The sequence below is a fragment of the Coregonus clupeaformis genome, chromosome 28 (genome assembly GCF_020615455.1).
Source record: "Coregonus clupeaformis isolate EN_2021a chromosome 28, ASM2061545v1, whole genome shotgun sequence".
Classification (NCBI taxonomy): Eukaryota; Metazoa; Chordata; class Actinopteri; order Salmoniformes; family Salmonidae; genus Coregonus; species Coregonus clupeaformis.
The window spans coordinates 7,156,508-7,179,074 of record NC_059219.1 but is presented as its reverse complement, the minus strand read 5'-3'; the positions used below and the strand labels follow the sequence as shown (position 1 = coordinate 7,179,074).

Here is a 22,567-nt window from a genome sequence, read left to right as displayed (position 1 = left end):
TATCAGTGGTCTTGTATGTCTTCCATTTCCTAATAATTGCTCCCACAGTTGATTTCTTCAAACCAAGCTGCTTACCTATTGCAGATTCAGTCTTCCCAGCCTGGTGCAGGTCTACAATTTTGTTTCTGGTGTCCTTTGACAGCTCTTTGGTCTTGGCCATAGTGGAGTTTGGAGTGTGACTGTTTGAGGTTGTGGACAGGTGTCTTTTATACTGATAACAAGTTCAAACAGGTGCCATTAATACAGGTAACGAGTGGAGGACAGAGGAGCCTCTTAAAGAAGAAGTTACAGGTCTGTGAGAGCCAGAAATCTTGCTTGTTTGTAGGTGACCAAATACTTATTTTCCACCATAATTTGCAAATAAATTCATTAACAATCCTACAATGTGATTTTCTGGAGAGAAAAAAATCTCAATTTGTCTGTCATAGTTGACGTGTACCTATGATGAAAATTACAGGCCTCTCTCATCTTTTTAAGTGGGAGAACTTGCACAATTGGTGGCTGACTAAATACTTTTTCCCCCCACTGTATCTACAGTCTTGTCTGAGTACCCAGATCCAGGAAAATGCATGCTTTCAGACACACAATCTGTATTCACAAAATATAATTGCATTCAAAACTCTATATTGTCTTCAAAAGGCAAATAATATTCACAAAAATAGTGCAGCATTCACAACTCTATAACAGCCTTGTCTGAGTACCTATACATCCAAATAGCCATCTAGGTACTATCTCTGTGGGAGCTGGCATGGCATATCTACAGCCTATACTAGTCTGAGTAACCAGATCGAGAAAAATTCATGTTTTTAGACAAATAATACATTTTCACAAAATGACTGTAGCATTCACAACTGTACGTTGTCTTCATCAGGCCTCGTAGGCTGAAAACATGGTGTATAAATAGTTTTGGAGTCGGTTAAAGCTTCAACAAGTATGAAGTAGACAAAAGGAAATGCCAATGAGGTATTAGCGTAACGGTATGTAAATACTGGATGTGATTGGCTACTGCAGCTTGCAGACAGGAAACCCCCTGAAAGTTCAGTGTTGAAAGAAACGAAAGTTGAGCCTAACTATTGGTGTGGTGCAGAGGAAAAAATAAACCCCAAAGAGGAAAAGAAGACAAAGTGAGCCTACTTTTCTAGATACTGTTTCTGCTTCAACAGTGACCCTGCGTCAAGTTAAGCTTAGCAGTGTTTAGCAGCCTTCAACTTGACCGTAAGTACTTTATTATTAATGTTCCATTCCATGTATAAAACACTCCTAGACCCTGTCACACAGGCTCGTTAAACTCAGCCTGACTTCATTGCCCTGCTGCAGATAGCAGGACCATCAATCAGGGAAAGGTTCTGTGCTGGGTGGTGTCTCCCTGTGGCAACTTGTAATAAACCGGATTGATTCTTGATTGATTTGACCTACCACTGCTCTCCCTTTTGTTCACCTAGAAATTCTTACAACACCCCCCTTGCCTACTTGGGCCAGTAAAATACTACTTGAGTAAAAGTATAAAAGTATTTGGTTTTAAATATACTTCAGTATCAAAAGTAAATGTAATTGCTAAAATATACTTAATTATCAAAAGTAAAAGTATATATTGTGATGCCACGAGAGGCTACCGCTTCCAGCGGGGTTGCCCAAGTAGTGCAAGGAGTCCAGGTTCAACCAAAACAAGGATTTTTATTAAAGGTCTTCGGCAACAAACAAAATTATAACACAATTCTCTTCTTCCTCCAACCCACACTCCATACCGTGTCTCTTCCCTTCCAAAACAACCCCAGCCTATCAGCCCCTGATTGGTTTCAGCTGCGTGGGAAGATTGGCCACAGAGGGTTGGAGTTCCCGACCATACCAGCAGATGGAGCCATAGCTGTCTGGGTTTGCAGCCACCTCAGGGGGATGTAACGTCCCTCCAGGACACAGCCTCTCGTGACATCACACATCCCCCTCCTCGGGACCGACGTCCTCGTCGGGGTAAAGGCAGCGAAGAAGGCATCACGCCGGGAGAGGGCGTCCGCATTGCCGTGGTGCTTGCCAGCCCTCGGCTGTTTCCACTCCATCTGGTGAGTTGGTGCTGTGTTGTACAGTGCCGGTCTCTGGGGTCTCTCCTTGAGTTTCTTACTGAACGCATCAGCCTTGGTTTTAGCAGAGTTTAGCTTCTGTTGAGCAGCTTTCAGTTCCTTCTCTCTCTCTGCCTCCGCATTCTTCATCTTGTTCTCCAACACCTTGTACTTCTCCTCTGCCTTCTTCTGGACCTCCTTACTACTGCGCAGGGTCTCCTCACACTCCTCGATGGTCCTGCGCAGCCTCTCCAGCTCCTCCTGTTGCTTATGGAAGGAGCTCTGTTGGAGTTTAGCCTGGAGGATATCTAACTCTTCTGTCTTCATGTCTAACTGTTGCTTTAACAAACGATACCTCTCAGCGGTCCCCTTCAGACCAGACAGTTCTTTGTCCAGATTCTGTAGCTCCGTCTCTGTGTCGGTCTGGGCACCTGCCATCCCTATCCGAGCCCGGGCGGGAGTGAGTAATTCGGAGGATTGCACCGGAGCCTTCCCAGGATGAGTCTTGCCTCTCCGTTTCGGAGGTACTCGGGTTATCCTCTCCTGAGACTCTCTCCAGAGTGGGTAAAAGGCTGGGCAGTCTCGTCCCAATTAGGACAGGGACGGGGAGGGAATCAACCACCCCCGCCGTCGTGTGTATGGTTCCCCGTGTGCTGGTCATTGTAAGTTCAGTAATGGGGTATTCTCTGGTGTCCCCATGGACACAGGAAACTGGGAGGACTTTCCCGGGGTCAGACACGTTGGGCCCACCAAATCCTTACGCACCAGGGTGGCCCGGCTACCAGAATCCAGTAAGGCCTCCACATCATGGTGATTCACAGTTACCGGGCAGGTGGGGGTCGATCTGGGCCGCCATCTACGACTCCCAAGAGCGAGGCAACACGGTGTGTGGGTGCTGAGCTGGAGGACTCCGCAGTGGGCATAGGTTCATCGGCTGGTTTCCCACACTGCCAGGAGATATGTCCCATCTCCCCACACCGGTAACACTGTCGAGTTTCCCCCTCCTGGTGTACTCTTCTTGGACCCGCCTGGTTTCTGGCTCCCCCTGGAGCCGGGATAAGTCCTGACGTGACTGGGTTCGAGACCTTGGGGTCCTTTGGACGGGTTCTTCCCATTTGTGGTGGGGCCGCCCTCCTGGGGTCTTTTCGGGAAGCATTCAGCATCTCCGCTGTGGCCTGGTACTTTTCCACAGCTTCCACGGTCAGATCAGCCGTGGTCAAGGCCTGTTGACTGATGACCCGTTTTGCCTCATAAGGTAGGGCGCGTAGGTAACGATCCACCACAACGGCCTCCACCACCGCCGCTGCTGTATTCCTCTGCGGATCCAGCCATTTCCTTGCGATTCGGACAAGTTCATGCATCTGCGCCCGAGGAGGTTGGTCTGGTTGGAAGGTCCAGCTGTGAAAGCGCTGGGCCATACCAAACTTTGTGAGTCCATATCTGCTGAGGATCTCAGACTTCAGAGCATCATAGTCAGTAACCTGGTCAGGGCCCAGGTCCCGGACAGCATTCAGTGATTCCCCGGTTAGAAAGGGGGCTAACAGACCAACCCACTGTTGCTTGGGCCAGGCTTCCCTAGTGGCCGTGGCCTCAAATGCATGCAGGTATGCCTCAATGTCATCGGTAGCTCCCATCTTAGATATAAAGTCACTTGCCTTTATTGGGCGGGTATTTTGGACCACCCTCTGTCTCTGCAACTGCAATTCCTCTGCCTTCAGAAGGTTGGCTTTCTTTTGCTCCTCCAAGAGAGCCACGTTTGCTTGCATCTGGGCTTGCTGGCCAGCAACAAGGGCTTTCAATATGTCCTCCATTTCAGTCGGGCGGGGAGCCTACGGCCAACTTGGAAAACTGGGTGATCAAACCTTCGGTATCCTCCTCTGACATGCACTATTAACGCTTGAGCGTGCCCGTATTCTCCACCATCTGTGATGCCACGAGAGGCTACCGCTTCCAGCGGGGTTGCCCAAGTAGTGCAAGGAGTCCAGGTTCAACCAAAACAAGGATTTTTATTAAAGGTCTTCGGCAACAAACAAAATTATAACACAATTCTCTTCTTCCTCCAACCCACACTCCATACCGTGTCTCTTCCCTTCCAAAACAACCCCAGCCTATCAGCCCCTGATTGGTTTCAGCTGCGTGGGAAGATTGGCCACAGAGGGTTGGAGTTCCCGACCATACCAGCAGATGGAGCCATAGCTGTCTGGGTTTGCAGCCACCTCAGGGGGATGTAACGTCCCTCCAGGACACAGCCTCTCGTGACATCACAATATATATTTTTAATTGCTTATATTAAGCAAAGCAGACAGCACCATTTTCTTGTTTTAAAAATGTACGGATAGCCAGGGGCACACTCCAACAATTATTGACAAAAGATGCATGTGTTTAGTGAGTCCACAAGATCAGAGGCAGTTCTCTTGATAAATGCATGAATTTGACCATTTTCCTGTCCTGCTAAGCATTCAAAATGTAACGAGTACTTTTGGTTGTCAGGGAAAATGTATGGAGTAAAAAGTACAATACTTTCTTTAGGAATGTAGTGAAGTAAAAGTAAAAGTTGTCAAAAATAGAAATAGCAAAGTAAAGTATAGATACCCAAAACAACTACTTAAGTAGTACTTTAAAGTATTTTTACTTAAGTACTTTAGGCCACTGTCAACGCCATACAGTACAACAGCCGGGATTCAATCTATGGTGGCTCCCACTCTGCCAAAGGATAATGAACCAATGGCTAAACACAGCAGAGTGTTAAAGTCTGTTGGAAATGATAAATCCAAGGAAATATAGTGTAGTGTTCAGCCAAAAAAGGATATTGACAACAATTGTTTTTTCGTGGATGTATTTTCAGTGATCAGAGGACACCCTCCATTCAAGGGTTGTGAATATTCAGACCTACAGAGGATTTGTGCTGGTTTTTACTGAAAATAGAACTCACATGACAACAGAACCAACCTTTCACGATGGAAAACTACCAGAGCAGATGGCGCTATATTATTATGAGAACCGTTATCTATGCTAGCCAGGTTAGTTATGCATGGCCCTGAGAGGGAACCATGGCCTACAACTTAAGTCAACCCTTCCATAAATTCCTGTTGACCTGCAAGTAAAGTGTTTGGTCCCACGCTATGTTTACTTATAATTAGGATTAAATGACTACAGCTCAAGATGGCGTGGAAAACACTTTTCATCAGGCTCAATGGAACACTGTAGAACAGGGGTCATCAGGCTCAATGGAACACTGTAGAACACGGGTCATCAGGCTCAATGGAACACTGTAGAACAGGGGTCATCAGGCTCAATGGAACACTGTAGAACAGGGGTCATCAGGCTCAATGGAACACTGTAGAACAGGGGTCATCAGGCTCAATGGAACACTGTAGAACAGGGGTCATCAGGCTCAATGGATCACTGTAGAACAGGGTTTCTCAAACTCTTTCAGCCTGGGACCCAAATTAGAAATCCTGTGTTTTCCTGGGACCCAAGCTTATGAAAACATGCAACTATACGTAAATATTGGTACATTTCATTTGCCCTTATACCTAAAACAACTGCAATGTAGACAAATAACAACGAAATGAAATACCCATATAAATAGCTATTCATGTTTATTTTTTCCCATTAAAAACACTCTTACATATCTGTCTAGGTTGGAACTGTTGCTGTTAAAATACATTAAATAATTTTCATTCTGAACTGGAATAAACTGATTGAAGCAAGATGCTTTTTGAGGCATTACACAGATGTAGTCCAGAAAACACACACACACACACACACACAGTCCTAATGAGAGGTGTGTGATTGGTTTAAGTTTTCAACAAGCAGGTCTATTCTGGGCTCATTTTTTGACAGTGCAACCCTGAGGTCATGCTCAGCATTGAGTCGGTTTCTGTACTTGTGTTTTAAGTACGCCAGAGTTGAAAACCCTGACTCACATAGGTATGTTGTGCCAAACATCTACTGCTTTCTCAGCCAGGCAGGAGACCGCTTCCTGCTGTAGATGAGCAACCCAGAACTGTGTGAGTGTGTTTGCCTCAAAAAGAATCATGCTTCAATCAGTTTATTCCAATTCAGAATAAAAAATATTACTTGTATTTTAACAACAACAGTTCCAACCTAGACTTGTTTTCAACAATAATATGTACTGTAACTTACGCCTTGATCACACCGATAGGGTTTTTGCGCAAAATGAGACGCAGCATAATCTGGATATGTGTGTGTTATTGTGACAGGTTAAAGGACATATTCATAGCCTGTTATACACTAAAAAGTATTAGTAAGTTCATGGTATGTAAGGATCTTAAAATATCTAAGGTTAAAAAGATCATGCATTCAGTACTAGTTCATAGAGATTGATAAAATTCATAATTGTGTTAAAATCCGTCAAGTGTAAAAGGGTAAATATTGTAAGAGGAATGTGTAAACGTTATATTAACTACTTTATTTTGTGGTGCCCAATTTAAGGGTAAAAGTGTTAATCTGTGATCTACTAAATGCTCTTAATCTATGAGCCTGAGATCGATTGCTCTGGTCTCCACCCAACTTCCTGGGGAAATCGCGGTCTTTTTTCCTCATTATACTAAAGTTTTCAGTGAGGAAACATAACTGCATCACTCTCGTGATTATTTCTCCCCTTTTTCAGGTACGTTATTGATATAAAACGAGTTAACTTGAATGTAATAACTTGCTAACATGTCAAGAGAGTTTAAGGTATGTGTTAGTAACATCTTGAGTAAGTTAGAGTTAAGTTGAAGGGAGTAATAGGTGCGTGTGTGAGTGAAACCTGCTTGGTTGCAGCGAAGAATAGCTTCGTACTGAGAGTAGCTGCCATTTTATGTTAATTGTGAATGAGCATGTGCGCTGTTAATAATATATTTTGGGTTATTTGTATAATGTGTTTCGAATACTTTGTTGACATGGTTGATAAATGTAGTTATGGGTTACTGAGCTAAAGCTACTTTGTGTTTGACAGTTATATTGAAACATTTGTATATGTTTTAGTGAATTACAGTTTATGCTGTTGTGATTTGAATAAGCTTTGTACCCTACAAAACTCTGGTTCCTGTAGATCTGTTGTTCTGTAAAATGTGGTATTTTTGTAAAAGGATTATACTAAAGTTTTCAGTGAGGAAACATAACTGCATCACTCTCGTGATTATTTCTCCCCTTTTTCAGGGGCGTAACATTATAGCGTGGACACTATATAAATAATTACATTGAATATGTGTTGTACTTACCTGCAGTATAGTATGATTACTATTCATGTGTGCATGGTTATTATTGGCATTGACCGTGACCTTTCCCCTTTGATGAGGTCATCACCCAGAGTCAGATCTGTACAATGTGACTCTACCACATGTTGAGTGGGCTGTATCGTTTTGCTGTATTTGTACACCTTTTATTTCTTAGGTTGAAAGTAAAGGAAAGTAATATTAAAATGTGTGTGGGCATTCCTTGTCAAGTTACTATCGTGTGCAACATAAAGTTTAACATTCAACTTCTATCATTTCTGTCAAGCCATCTATGCATACAGTTTGACGCATACGTTCGATAAATCCAAGGTATGCACCACACAGAACGCACTACAACGCAATGCTGCAAGGCAAACGCAGCATTCCATCGGAAAATAATGTACTTTTGGTATACCTAAATGCAATGACGCTGTCGGTGTGATCGAGGCGTTATGGTTGCACTATCAGTAGCTAGCTATTAGCTGTGTAAAAGGGGATTGTTTGAAAGAGAACCTCACATCGACTACTACAAGAGATAGTACTCTCTTATTTCTGTTTATTATCACCTGTTATAAAATGACAACAATGCCTTGCTAGCTGACTTACTCTTCCACTGTCGAAGCACTGTTTCCTGAAGCATTCTGCCCTGTCCTGAAAGAACTCCCTGGTTTACCGTCATGCTGTGGATGTTTGGTCAGGACGTGTCGTTTTAATTTGTTCCATTTTGAGAGACTCATTAAGCACTAACCCGCACAAAACACATTATGGGTGCTCCTCGTTATTTCTCAAAGTGTGTATTAAACCAAGAGAGAGAAACTCATCGCTGTGTTTGCGTTTCATTACAATTGAGCCCAGTCAGAACTTCTTGCTAGTTTGAGTCCATTCGATGATGGCGAGTGGGAATGACCAGTCAGTTGCCGCGTTCAAAACAACTGGGAACTCGGAAAAACGAGCTCCGACTGGGTAAAAAACGATTTGAACGGTCATCCAACTCGGCCTCTTTCTATAGCTCCGACTTTCCGACCTGAAGATCACTGATGTCATGATTTGACCTAGTATTTTTGTTTTGTTTTGAACGGCGCAAGTAGGTACTGTACGACAGTACTTCAGCTTGTGGGTCACGAAGTGATCTTCAAGAAAACTGCCGGGAAAAGATCCGGTTAACCGCAAAGCACACAGGCATCTCCCACCCACTCGCGCAGCTGCCAAACTGACCAACCTTGCTTTATTTGATAAATTATTAGGCTACATAAGGATGTAAGCGGGGAGGGAAAAAAGTGTACTGATGCATGCTATGATCATTGTGTGCTGTAGAATAGTTTTTATTATATTGTGTAACTTCTCTCTATTTCAAGGATAATATTTCATGTTTTGTATCATTATGTTGGGAACATTATAGCCTGAACAATTACCCACCTTTCCCGGTTGTACAAAGGATTTATCCATCAGTAATGGAACACTATTCAATTCCCTAAGGAAAGGGACTCTCCTCCCTGGGGCTGGGTAAGCAAGACCTTTCCTTCCCTGTTAAGCGTGAACACAGAACGTTTCAGCCAGTCAGGCAAAGAGCCTCAGCACCTAGCCCCGCCCCCACTCTCCATTCGAACTGAACTATTAAAGCGGCCGACCGAAATCCTTCTGCTGCTTAGACGTCAGCGTAGTTGGTGACTGGAAAGCCCCCTTGCTTACCTTCAGATTATAATTGTGACACATAGGCCTATGGTTTATCCCTACTTGCTAAGAAAGTTTCCTATACATTTAAATGATAGATGGTGTTCTGTTTATGGTGGAATATACATTACCAGTCAAACGTTTGGACACACCTACTCATTCAAGGGTTTTTCTTAATTTTTTACTATTTTCTACATTGTAGAATAATAGTGACGACATCAAAAGTATGAAATAACACATATGGAATCATGTAGTACCAAAAAAGTGTTCAACAAATCAAAATGTATTTTATATTTAAGATTCTTCAAAGTAGCCACCCTTTGCCTTGATGACAGCTTTGCACACTCTTGGCATTCTCTCAACCAGCTTCATGAGGTAGTCACCTGGAATGCATTTCAATTAGCAGGTGTGCCTTGTTAAAAGTCAATTCATGGAATGTCTTTCCTTCTTAATGCGTTTGAGCCAATCATTTGTGTTGTGACAAGGTAGGGGTGGTATACAGAAGACAGCCCTATTTGGTAAATGACCAAGTCCGTATTATGGCAAGAACAGCTCAAATAAGCAAAGAGAAATGACAGTCCATCATTACTTTAAGACATAAAGGTCAGTCAATCCTGAAAATTTCAAGAACTTTGAAAGTTTCTTCAAGTGCAGTCGCAAAAACCATCAAGCGCTGTGGGTTGGGGGCAGGTGCAGTTTGAGCTTTCTTCAAAGCACTAACTATATTTCCCTCTGTAGTTTTTTTTTTTCTTTAGATGTATGTTTAGTGACTGGCTTCAATATACTTTAATTAGTCACCTAAGTAAAGATGTTGCTAGAGTGCTGACAAACCTTTCAACATATGCTCAAGCTGTAAATTCTCAAACTATTTTGAGCACTTAGTTTACTGACAGACTAGCTCTGGTCTACGCGCATGTGTCAGTTGAACATGCAGCTGGTAGTGAAGTCGTGATGCAGGCACAAGGACCAGAGATTTTGCTGTCCCACATTCCCACTCTTGACAGGCCTGGGATTTGAACCAGCAACCCTGTGGGCAATGGTTCACCTCTTTAACCATCAGGTTGTACAGTACATTTTTATGGTAGCCCACAGATAAAAGGGCTGACCTAGTAAACGCAGACTGCCGCCACTTCTTTCTCCAATACTTTCCAAACATCCCATATCACTCTGTGTTACTGTATATTGGTGTTTTCAGAAGACACATTCGTTTATTTTCTTCCAAATTCTCCTCAGACAACGTTGAAGTGAGAGCAGAACATGGACGTGGTTGTGCGCAAAAACCACAGAGGACACCAGGAGTTTGCTGTCCAGGCCCAGCACTTGAAACTGTCGGACCTAGGACTGAGACTGAAAGCTCAGGGCTTTCACAACAATTACCTCTTCAAAGACAACATCCCAGAATACCCAAGGCCAGAGTTCCGGGTCTCCCAGCTCAGACACGACACGAATGAAGGCGGGCTATTTGGCATAGCCGTCGAAAGCCAAGGGGGGTTCCGTGCTAGGGGCCGAGAGGGGCCAGAGGGTTTGGACCTGCTGTGGTGGAGCTTGTCTTTGGGAGCGGAGGAGATGGCCTCGGCTGAACAGCGTCTGCTCCAGGCCAGGTACCCTGACAGGACGGAGGAGCAGGCCAGGGAGCAGACATCCTTCCTGCAAAGGTTCGCCACCTCACCTGCCTTCCTGGACACCTCCAGGCTGGGCTCCTACCGCTTCACCTTCCCCCTGGAGGAGCTGCTCAAGAGATACCGGGAACAGGTACTGAAGTCTTAATAGTGGAACAGTTAAAATATCTGTAGAATAAACATACAGGACTGCTGGGCAGTACCAATGGAGGCTTCTGAAGGGAAGACGGCTCATATCAATGGCTGGAACGGAGCAAATGGAATGGCATCAAACACATTGAAACCATGTGTTTGACGTATTTGATACCATTTCACCAATTCCATTAAGGTACCACCAACCTCCTGTGCTGGGTACATACAGAGACCATGTGAGAATTTGTGGTCAAATAATTGAAAGAAACAAGATCATGTAATTTAATGATAATAAAGGTATTTGTCTTTTTGTTTAGCTATGTGTTGGACACGAGCCAATCCTGCGTGTGTATGAGACAGTGCTGTACAAACAGGAGGTGATGTACTCAGTGCTAGTCCACAGTCACTTCAACAACGACCTCTTTGAGAAGTACCCTCTCCTCCAGGACAACGATGATGGAGTCTGTGCTTACAGAGATGGACAGATCATCTGGAGACCCGAGGCCATGTGTGAGACACACAGGTTAGAGTGTGTGCGTATGTGTGCGTGAGTGTAATTCACAGATAAATGTAAACAATGTGCCACTCAAAACGTTTCCATGCAATGCTAAATATATCAGTTACTTTAGATGTAACATAGTAATACTAGCTACAAAAATCACTCTCAATTCTAGCATGGGATGCCTTAATTACAACTTGAATTGACTCACACTTTCACTTCCTTTCCACAGCTTCAAACTGGTGTCAAAGCCCTACCAGAACCAGGATGTAGCCCACCTGATCCCTGATCCACAGAAACACCAGTTCTACGTTTGGGACAACGTTACTGTAGCGTTCCACATGGATGATTCACAGGTTAGATTTCACATTAACTTTATTGATGGGATCAATAATGTTTCTACCGGAAAGTAACAGGGTGTAAATGATTTAGTTCTAGCCCAACTCTAACACACCTGATTCAATTAATCACCTAATTATCAAGACCTTAAATAGTGTAACCTGTGTGTAAGTGCTGCCTGGAACAAAACCCTGCACACCCTGTATCTCTCCAGGACAGGTTTTGAGACAACTGCTTTGTTGGCATAACTTTTAAAGGTACAACAATGTTGCCAAAGCAGTGAATAGGAAGACTTTACAATCAGCAATCAAAAGTCTAGCTATCACTTAAGATTATGAAATATTCTGTTCCTCTCAGATGTTGACCTTCGATACATACAATTTGAGACACCATCTGAGATTCTGTGAGCCGGGACAGCCACCAATTTCCCCCGACTGTGAGTTCACCACATACGACGAGGCCAAGGAGATGGTGGACTGCTATTGGCCTTACTACCATACCCCCCTGTTCTGATAAACTTTCTACCACACCCCCCTGTACTGATAAACTTTATACTAGAATGATGATGCAGCGGCCATAACACCTGCAAATCTGTGTACGCGACCAATAAATGTCGATTTGATTTTGATTTGATGATGATTAGGATGTCAAACAGAAGGTTAAAGTTGTTATGCTTTCAACATGCTTCACTGGTTTAAACCCAGCAGGCTAAATGTGTTTGTGCGTTTGTAACATTTACATTTTAGTCATTTAGCAGACACTCTTATCCAGAGCGACTTACAGTTAGTGAGTGCATAAATTTTTATTTTTACATACCCCCCATGGGAATCAAACCCACAACCCTGGCGTTGCAAACGCCATGCTCTACCAAATGAGCTACATCCCTGCCAGCCATTCCCTCCCCTACCCTGGACGACGCTGGGCCAATTGTGCGCCGCCCCATGGGTTAGTCAGCAGTAGTATATTGTTTGTCAGGGTTGAGAACATATTGCTTTTGTTAGTCAGCAATAGTATATTGTTTGTCAGGGTTGAGAACATATTACTTTCGTTAGTCAGCAGTAGTATATTGTTTGTCAGGTTTGAGAACATATTGCTTTTGTTAGTCAGCAGTAGTATATTGTTTGTCAGGAATGAGAACATAGTACTTTTGTTAGTCAGCAGTAGTATATTGTTTGTCAGGGTTGAGAACATATTACTTTTGTTATTCAGCAGTAGTATATTGTTTGTCAGGGTTGAGAACATATTACTTTTGTTAGTCAACAGTAGTATATTGTTTGTCAGGGTTGAGAACATAGTACTTTTGTTAGTCAGCAGTAGTATGTTGTTTGTCAGGAATGAGAACATATTACTTTTGTTAGTCAGCAGTAGTATATTGTTTGTCAGGGTTGAGAACATAGTACTTTTGTTAGTCAGCAGTAGTATATTGTTTGTCAGGAATGAGAACATAGTACTTTTGTTAGTCAGCAGTAGTATATTGTTTGTCAGGAATGAGAACATAGTACTTTTGTTAGTCAGCAGTAGTATATTGTTTGTCAGGATTGAGAACATAGTACTTTTGTTAGTCAGCAGTAGTATATTGTTTGTCAGGAATGAGAACATAGTACTTTTGTTAGTCAGCAGTAGTATATGTTTGTCAGGAATGAGAACATAGTACTTTTGTTAGTCAGCAGTAGTATATTGTTTGTCAGGAATGAGAACATAGTACTTTTGTTAGTCAGCAGTAGTATATTGTTTGTCAGGTTTGAGAACATAGTACTTTTGTTAGTCAGCAGTAGTATATTGTTTGTCAGGAATGAGAACATAGTACTTTTGTTATTGTTGTGCCTTTGCTCTACAAGGAGCTAAAAGGACTCAAGTATTTTTGTTAAGTTAGAATTTCGAAGAAAATAAATCTTCTACATTGGGACTAAACTACGTATCCCAGTCTCTCAATTCAGCCTATGGCAATCCTCCATCACAATGCTGTTGACATTATATGTAATGCTTTATTTAATATCAACAGACTGACATGACCTCTGCTCTAGTTTCAGCCCTTCTTTAATCATGATGGGCGTCCCAGGACGGGATCGGCAAACGTATCCTCAGTTTGTTTGGGAATGTTTTTTACAGTAGTAGTACAGCAGATCATTATTTTTGCAGGGCAATATTGTCACTTTTAGATCTTTCTTCTGTATAGAGCCTGAGTAATGGTAACTCCCACCTTGTGCAGCGTTTCAGACGCATGTCACAGAGGGTAGGATCAAAATCAAGGCCCCAGCGAGAATTGAACTCACGACCCCTGGTTTACAAGACCAGTGCTCTAACCACTGAGCTATGGAGCCATACATGTTCATGAGAATAATTGGAATGCTATAAAGAACACACCCATCAGAGAGTTAAAGAAAGAGACACACCTAAGTAACCAAACATGCAGGTTACCTGGCTCCTACAGTAAATGCAGATTCCTTTTCACCCTTTGTTATACATTTAATGAAAAACTCTCCCAGATCTTTGTGACCCTCAGGCAGGTCTGGTCTGGTGGTAAACATTCTTCAGAAGTCTCCTTTAATAGTCTCCTCTCCTCCTTTCCTTGTCTCCTCTCCTTCGTGACTTTTTTTTTTTTTACGGGTAGATCAGCTTTAATATTGCAGATAGATTGTCCGATGTATCAATGTAATTGTCTGCATAATTTCCAATCCCCATAAAATGTTTACAACATTTTTATTTTATGGTATTATTTTCTCTTAACCCTACATTTACATTTAGCAGACACTCTTATCCAGAGCGACTTACAAATTGGTGCATTCAACTTAGGATAGCCAGTGGGACAACCACATCTTGATCACAGTAAGTACACTTTTTCAAACAAGCAGCTGTGAGCAAAGTCAGTGCAATCAGGGACAACTACATCTCGATCACAATAAGTACATTTCTTTAAACAAGTCAGTGCTAGCAGGTGAAATAAGTCAGGTGTTAGTTTAGACAAAAGACAGTGGTAGTAAAGGGGGGGTAGAAGGATTACTATTAAACTATTCCAGGTAATCCTGAAAGAGGTAGGGTTTCAAGTGTCTCCGGAAGGTGGTCAGTGACTCCGCTGTCCTGGCGTCGTGGGGGAGCTTGTTCCACCATTGGGGTGCCAGAGCAGCGAATAGCTTTGACTGGGCTGAGCGGGAACTGTGCTTCCGTAGAGGTAGTGGGGCTAGCAGGCCAGAGGTGGATGAACGTAGTGCCCTCGTTTGGGTGTAGGGTCTGATCAGAGCCTGAAGGTAAGGAGGTGCCGTTCCCCTCACAGCTCCGTAGGCAAGCACCATGGTTTTGTAGTAGATGCGAGCTTCAACTGGAAGCCAGTGGAGTGTGTGGAGGAGCGGGGTGACGTGAGAGAACTTGGGAAGGTTGAACACCAGACGGGCTGCAGCGTTCTGGATAAGTTGCAGGGGTTTAATGGCACAGGCAGGGAGCCCAGCCAACAGCGAGTTGCAGTAATCCAGACGGGAGATAACAAGTGCCTGGATTAGGACCTGTGCTGCTTTCTGTGTAAAGTAGGGTCGTACTCTGCGAATGTTGTAGAGCATGAACCTGTAGGATCGGGTCACCGCTTTGATGTTAGCAGAGAACGACAGGGTGTTGTCCAGGGTCACGCCAAGGCTCTTTGCACTCTGGGAGGAAGACACAATGGAGTTGTCAACCGTGATGGCAAGATCATGGAGCGGGCAGTCCTTCCCAGGGAGGAAGAGCAGCTCCGTCTTGCCGAGGTTCAGCTTGAGGTGGTGATCCGACATCCACACTGATATGTCTGCCAGACATGCAGAGATGCGATTCGCCACCTGGTTATCAGAAGGGGGAAAGGAGAAAATTAATTGTGTGTCGTCTGCGTAGCAATGATAGGAGAGACCATGTGAGGATATGACAGAGCCAAGTGACTTGGTGTATAGAGAGAATAGGAGAGGGCCTAGAACTGAGCCCTGGGGGACACCAGTGGTGAGAGCACGTGGTGCGGAACAGATTCTCGCCACGCCACCTGGTAGGAGCGACCTGTCAGGTAGGACGCAATCCAAGAGTGAGCAGTGCCGGAGATGCCCAACTCGGAGAGGGTGGAGAGGAGGATCTGATGGTTCACAGTATCAAAGGCAGCAGATATGTCTAGAAGGATAAGAGCAGAGGAGAGAGAGTTAGCTTTGGCAGTGCGGAGAGCCTCTGTGACACAGAGAAGAGCAGTCTCAGTTGAATGACCAGTCTTGAAACCTGACTGGTTAGGATCCAGAAGTTCATTCTGAGAGAGATAGCAGGAGAGTTGGCTAGAGACGGCATGCTCAAGAGTTTTGGAGAGAAAAGAAAGAAGAGATACTGGTCTGCAGTTGTTGACATCGGAGGGATCGAGTGTAGGTTTTTTGAGGAGGGGTGCAACTCTCGCCCTCTTGAAGACGGAAGGACATAGCCAGCGGTCAAGGATGAGTTGATGAGCGAGGTGAGGTAACGGAGAAGGTCTCCGGAAATGGTCTGGAGAAGAGAGGAGGCGATAGGGTCAAGCGGGCAGGTTGTTGGGCGGCCGGCTGTCACAAGTCGCAAGATTTCATCTGGAGAGAGAGGGGAGAAAGAAGTCAAAGCATAGGGTAGGGCAGTGTGAGCAGGACCAGCGGTGTCATTTGACTTAATAAATGAGGATCGGATGTCGTCAACCTTCTTTTCAAAATGGTTGACGAAGTCATCCACAGAGAGGGAGGAGGGAGGGGGAGGAGGAGGAGGATTCAGCAGGGAGGAGAAGGTGGCAAAGAGCTTCCTAGGGTTAGAGGCTGAGGCTTGAAATTTAGAGTGGTAGAAAGTGGCTTTAGCAGCAGAAACAGAGGAAGAAAAAGTAGAGAGGAGGGAGTGAAAAGATGACAGGTCCGCAGGGAGTCTAGTTTTCCTCCATTTCCGCTCGACTGCCCGGAGCCCTCTTCTGTGAGCTCGCAATGAGTCATCAAGCCACGGAGCAGGAGGGGAGGACCGAGCCGGCCGGGAGGATAGGGGACATAGAGAGTCAAAAGATGCAGAAAGGGAGGAGAGGAGGGTCGAGGAGGCAGAATCAGGAGACCGGAGGGAGAAGGATTTAGCAGAGGGAAGAGATGATAGGATGGAAGAGGAGAGAGTAGCGGGAGAGAGAGACCGAAGGTTGCGACGGCGCATTACCATCTGAGTAGGGGCAGAGTGAGTAGTGTTGGAGGAGAGCAAGAAAGAAAAGGATACAAAGTAGTGGTCGAAGATTTGGAGTGGTTGCATTGAGATTAGTAGAAGAACAGCATCTAGAAAAGATGAGGTCAAGCGTATTGCCTGCCTTGTGAGTAGGGGGGGACGGTGAGAGGGTGAGGTCAAAAGAGGAAAGGAGTGGAAAGAAGGAGGCAGAGAGAAATTAGTCGAAGGCAGACGTCGGCAGGTTAAAGTCACCCAGAACTGTGAGGGGTGAGCCATCCTCAGGAAAGGAACTTATCAAGGCGTCAAGCTCATTGATGAACTCTCCAAGGGAACCTGGAGGGCGATAAATGACAAGGATGTTAAGCTTGAATGGGCTAGTGACTGTGACAGCATGGAATTCAAATGAGGAGATAGACAGATAGGTCAGGGGAAAAGAGAGAGTGTCCACTTGGGAGAGATGAGGATTCCTGTGCCACCACTGCACTGACCAGATGCTCTAGGGGTATGTGAGAACACATGATCAGACGAGGAAAGAGCAGTAGGAGTAGCAGTGTTTTCTGTGGTAATCCATGTTTCCGTCAGCGCCAAGAGGTCGAGAGACTGGAGGGTAGCATAGGCTGAGATGAACTCTGCCTTGTTGGCCGCAGAACGGCAGTTCCAGAGGCTGCCGGAGACCTGGAACTCCACGTGGGTCGTGCGCGCAGGGATCACCAGATTAGAGTGGTAGCAGCCATGTGGTGTGAAGCGTTTGTATGGCCTGTGCAGAGAGGAGAGAACAGGGATAGACAGACACATAGTTGACAGGCTACAGAAAAGGCTACAATACTGCAAAAGAGATCGGAATCAAATTAACTAAACATCTGGGGAAGCGAGAGAGCGAGGCCTCCCTCGACTAACTCCCGCAGAACAACTTGGCAGAACTGTCTTTGTTTCAGGGACAGTCTTCGTTTTGGGGACTGCTGCCGCAGACAGTGTAGCCACTCCCCCTCAGATTGAGTTGTAATCTGCAGAGAACAAAATAAGTGGCTGGCCCTGCATCCAGTGTGAATGGGTAGCAATCACTTTTTAAGCAGACTGGGTAGCTTACTAACTATGACAGACAGACAAAACCAACACAGTTTATAAGTTAAAACAATTCTACTTATAGAATCAAGCAGCATCCTTCCAAGACTATTAGTTGACACCAACCCTACCACCCCTCCCCTAATGGGAGTAAACTAATAGCCAACAATACTTAGGCTTCTACTTCCAGATTATACATACTATATACATTTTACAGACACAGTATATTTTACATTAGTCATCTATTTGTATTTGTTTTTAGTCCCACCCTTCAGCTACCCTCAACCCCTCCCATCTATCTCTGAAAACCATATTGTTTTTCTTTTGTTAGCTGCATGTGTGACATAACTCCACCAGTCATATTTATGATATCATTAACAAAGATTATACCATTTGTTTTAAAAAATCCTAAAATAATGATTAAAAAAATAATCTATTAGTATATTTGAGTTTAGACATAATATTTGTTGTAATAGGCCTATTTGTTCAGTCTTTTCTGGTGGATTAAACTGAAATTGCAACCAGCTTTCTATAGCTTGTTTTAAAATAGTGATATTCTGGAGATTATTTCATTTTCAAATAACTGAAAGTGAGAGGTTGCAATATCAATAAAGGGGAAAAGTATATTCTTGTACATGGAGTCATTCTAACTACTCTGCTGGAAAACCAGTTTGGATTTAAATACAACTTTTGTCTGACTGAAGCCTTTAGTGAGAGGTTCAATGCATTAATATTTAATAATGTAAGCCCTCCAAATTCATATTCATTATATAAATAGGCCCGTTAAATTTTGTCTGGTTTGCGGTTCCAAATAAAGTGGAATATTTTTAGCTCATATAATTTAAAAAAACAAGTTGTTTGGTGTAGGCATGGCCATAGGTAAATTGGTAAACTGGGTTCTGACTAAATAATTAATCAGGGTGCTTTTTCCACAAATAGACAGGTATTTACCTTTCCATGGTAGCAAGATCTTATCTATTTTTGCTAACTTTCTATTAAAATGTATTGTAGTAAGATGTTTTTGGGGGGTTGCCTGATTTTCATGTTATTTTGGCATTAATACGTGTCACATATCAGTTTGCAAACAATTAAAAAAATAAAATATATATATATCATTGAGTTAATAAAGCTGCATACAAACTTGGTCTCTTTTTTGCTTTCTTGAGTAAGGTAGCTCCAAAATTAAGGTGTTTCAGCCTAGCTCAGTACTTTCTGTGGTGGTGGGGCAGCCAGCGGAAAATACGGAGCATTGGGGTTGGTAACGTTCTCCAGTTGTGCCGTGATTGGCTCAGTGTTCTGTCACTCATAGGGACACTACATCACAGCCAAATGTAAGGGTAGAGCTAAAAAATTCAAGCCCCTTGGATGCTGCCATAGGGTTACATTAGAAGTGCCCATCCAAGAAGGCTCAAGGTCATTGGCAACAGATAAAGTGACATCAAATCACCTTACATCGACAGTAGCTTTGATTGGACTGATCATGTCAACATCATACTTTCAAAATCTTAGCTAGCAGTCATCATCATGAATCAAGTCACAATCTACTGGCAAATTATTTTTTATCCTTGTCATATGAAGAAAAACTAATGAAGAATAATTATAGATAAAACATATCGGTGCTTATCGGCCATTGGACATAAACATTACACAACAAATTGGAAATCGGAAATTCAACAATGAGTGGTTTGGAAGGAATCAGTGGCTAACTGCAAGCATTTCAGTGAGTTCAAGACAACTGGGAACTCTGGAGAAAAAAAAACGAGCTCCGACTGGGAAAATATGTCATGAACGGTCATCCAACTCAGAATTGTAAGCCTCTTTTTAGGGCTCCGACCTGAAGATCACTAACGTCATCATGATTCGACCTTGTTTTTTTCAAAGTTCACAGTTGTCTTGAAAGCACCATAAATCCAGAGAATGACAGACTTTGATGACAGCACAACAAGGTGAGTCCAAAAATGTATTGTATGCTGCTGCATAAATGATGTAATATGCCAGCGAGATATGTATACTGTAGCTAAGAAAGTAATATTGACTACGTCCATCCTAGCTCGAAATTACCGATTGCCTCTTATCTGCTCGTCGTCCCCTTATGCCATAGTTTGTACACTGCTCAAAAAAATAAAGGGAACACTAAAATAACACATCCTAGATCTGAATGAATGAAATAATCTTATTAAATACTTTTTTCTTTACATAGTTGAATGTGCTGACAACAAAATCACACAAAAAATATAAATGGAAATCAAATGTATCAACCCATGGAGGTCTGTATTTGGAGTCACCCTCAAAATTAAAGTGGAAAACCACACTACAGGCTGATCCAACTTTGATGTAATGTCCTTAAAACAAGTCAAAATGAGGCTCAGTAGTGTGTGTGGCCTCCACGTGCCTGTATGACCTCCCTACAACGCCTGGGCATGCTCCTGATGAGGTGGCGGATGGTCTCCTGAGGGATCTCCACCCAGACCTGGACTAAAGCATCCGCCAACTCCTGGACAGTCTGTGGTGCAACGTGGCATTGGTGGATGGAGCGAGACATGATGTCCCAGATGTGCTCAATTGGATTCAGGTCTGGGGAACGGGCGGGCCAGTCCATAGCATCAATGCCTTCCTCTTGCAGGAACTGCTGACACACTCCAGCCACATGAGGTCTAGCATTGTCTTGCATTAGGAGGAACCCAGGGCCAACCGCACCAGCATATGGTCTCACAAGGGGTCTGAGGATCTCATCTCGGTACCTAATGGCAGTCAGGCTACCTCTGGCGAGCACATGGAGGGCTGTGCGGCCCCCCAAAGAAATGCCACCCCACACCATGACTGACCCACCGCCAAACCGGTCATGCTGGAGGATGTTGCAGGCAGCAGAACGTTCTCCACGGCGTCTACAGACTCTGTCACGTCTGTCACATGTGCTCAGTGTGAACCTGCTTTCATCTGTGAAGAGCACAGGGCGCCAGTGGCGAATTTGTCAATCTTGGTGTTCTCTGGCAAATGCCAAACGTCCTGCACGGTGTTGGGCTGTAAGCACAACCCCCACCTGTGGACGTCAGGCCCTCATACCACCCACATGGAGTCTGTTTCTGACCGTTTGAGCAGACACATGCACATTTGTGGCCTGCTGGAGGTCATTTTGCAGGGCTCTGGCAGTGCTCCTCCTGCTCCTCCTTGCACAAAGGCGGAGGAAGCAGTCCTGCTGCTGGGTTGTTGCCCTCCTATGGCCTCCTCCTCCTGATGTACTGGCCTGTCTCCTGGTAGCGCCTCCATGCTCTGGACACTACGCTGACAGACACAGCAAACCTTCTTGCCACAGCTCGCATTGATGTGCCATCCTGGATGAGCTGCACTACCTGAGCCACTTGTGTGGGTTGTAGACTCCGTCTCATGCTACCACTAGAGTGAAAGCACCGCCAGCATTCAAAAGTGACCAAAACATCAGCCAGGAAGCATAGGAACTGAGAAGTGGTCTGTGGTCACCACCTGCAAAACCAGTCCTTTATTGGGGGTGTCTTGCTAATTGCCTATAATTTCCACCTGTTGTCTATTCCATTTGCACAACAGCATGTGAAATTTATTGTCAATCAGTGTTGCTTCCTAAGTGGACAGTTTGATTTCACAGAAGTGTGATTGACTTGGAGTTACATTGTGTTGTTTAAGTGTTCCCTTTATTTTTTTGAGTGGTGTACATCTCAATTGTCAGTAGAAACCACATTTGTTTAAGCAAGTCAGCCATATCAGCTATGTTTTTTTAAAGGCAGTAAATTAGGCTGAATGAACTGTTTCGCTGCCAGACAAGGCTCCGCTGATAGCCAGGTGTAGCAGTGGGAAGGTGTTGGGACTGTTGTTGGGAATCTGCTGTTGGGACAGCTTTATGTAGGCCCTAACAGTTTGTGGGCACCGTTAGTCACCGTTATAGTGCAATGAATGTATTGTTTAGTGTTGTATTGTGTAGTGGCTTTGCTGGCATGCATAAAACATTTTTTTTGGGTTTGCCCCACCAAGATTGACATGCTAAAATCGCCACTGCATAACACTGAGCCTACCTTTAAAATAAATGTCTAGTGTTTCCAGATTCCTATTAAATGTGACCTATAATTACTTACAATATGAGTTAAATAGTTTTCCTTCCACAGAAATGTAATTAAGTATGTTAAAAAGCAGGTTTTCTGTGTTGGAATGGTGTGGGCGTACCCCAACAACAGAATGGTGTGGGCATATACCGGTGTAGAATGGTGTGGGCATATAATGGTGTAGAATGGTGTGGGCATATACCGGTGTAGAATGGTGTGGGCATATACCGGTGTAGAATGGTGTGGGCATATAATGGTCTGGAATGGTGTGGGCATATAATGGTGTAGAATGGTGTGGGCATATACCGGTGTAGAATGGTGTGGGCATATACCGGTGTAGAATGGTGTGGGCATATACCGGTGTAGAATGGTGTGGGCATATACCGGTGTAGAATGGTGTGGGCATATAATGGTGTAGGGACATCGCACTGACTGAAGACCAGGCCAATTCCAAATGCCTGGCAGTTGGCAGACCATACCCAATACACATCTACTTGCCCATTGACATGCCAACGGTAGAGATGAAAAGACGTGACGCAACCCATTCACTCTTTTCCCCCTTTCCCAACACACTCCGGATTACACGATTACACTCCAGAAGGCCATTAAACGTCAGAACATCCACTTTAAACATTCTATCCAGGACAGGATCGCACAGTAACTGCAGGGGCTTGCAAAATGGCTCGCCCTGCGCTAAACGGACAGAATCCAGACCTTTCATATGGAATCAGGAGAACATTCTTGTTAA

The 22,567-nt window shown here is 44.1% G+C and overlaps 1 protein-coding gene and 1 non-coding gene across 2 annotated transcripts; one reads left to right on the top strand and one right to left on the bottom strand.

The window, feature by feature from the left end:
• Window positions 1-1,077: 1,077 nt before the first annotated feature.
• On the top strand, window positions 1,078-12,322 carry LOC121542340. The gene is made up of 5 exons (XM_041851741.1): window positions 1,078-1,215; window positions 10,184-10,702; window positions 11,019-11,224; window positions 11,433-11,556; window positions 11,897-12,322. The coding sequence occupies exons 2-5, from the start codon at window positions 10,208-10,210 to the stop codon at window positions 12,050-12,052; spliced, it is 981 nt and encodes a 326-aa protein (XP_041707675.1). The 5' UTR covers window positions 1,078-1,215; window positions 10,184-10,207; the 3' UTR covers window positions 12,053-12,322.
• A 1,465-nt stretch (window positions 12,323-13,787) lies between these two features.
• Window positions 13,788-13,860, bottom strand: trnat-ugu. The gene has a single exon. It is a non-coding gene; the product is annotated as a tRNA-Thr (tRNA).
• Window positions 13,861-22,567: the final 8,707 nt, after the last annotated feature.

What these genes read in the sequence shown, in the direction of transcription:
- LOC121542340 (XM_041851741.1), top strand. Translation starts at nt 10,208, where the DNA reads ATGGACGTGGTTGTGCGCAAAAACCACAGAGGACACCAGGAGTTTGCT. An exon ending in TCAAGAGATACCGGGAACAG is followed by an intron (nt 10,703 to 11,018) that starts GTACTGAAGTCT and finishes CTTTTTGTTTAG; the next exon opens with CTATGTGTTGGACACGAGCC. An exon ending in TCCACATGGATGATTCACAG is followed by an intron (nt 11,557 to 11,896) that starts GTTAGATTTCAC and finishes TGTTCCTCTCAG; the next exon opens with ATGTTGACCTTCGATACATA.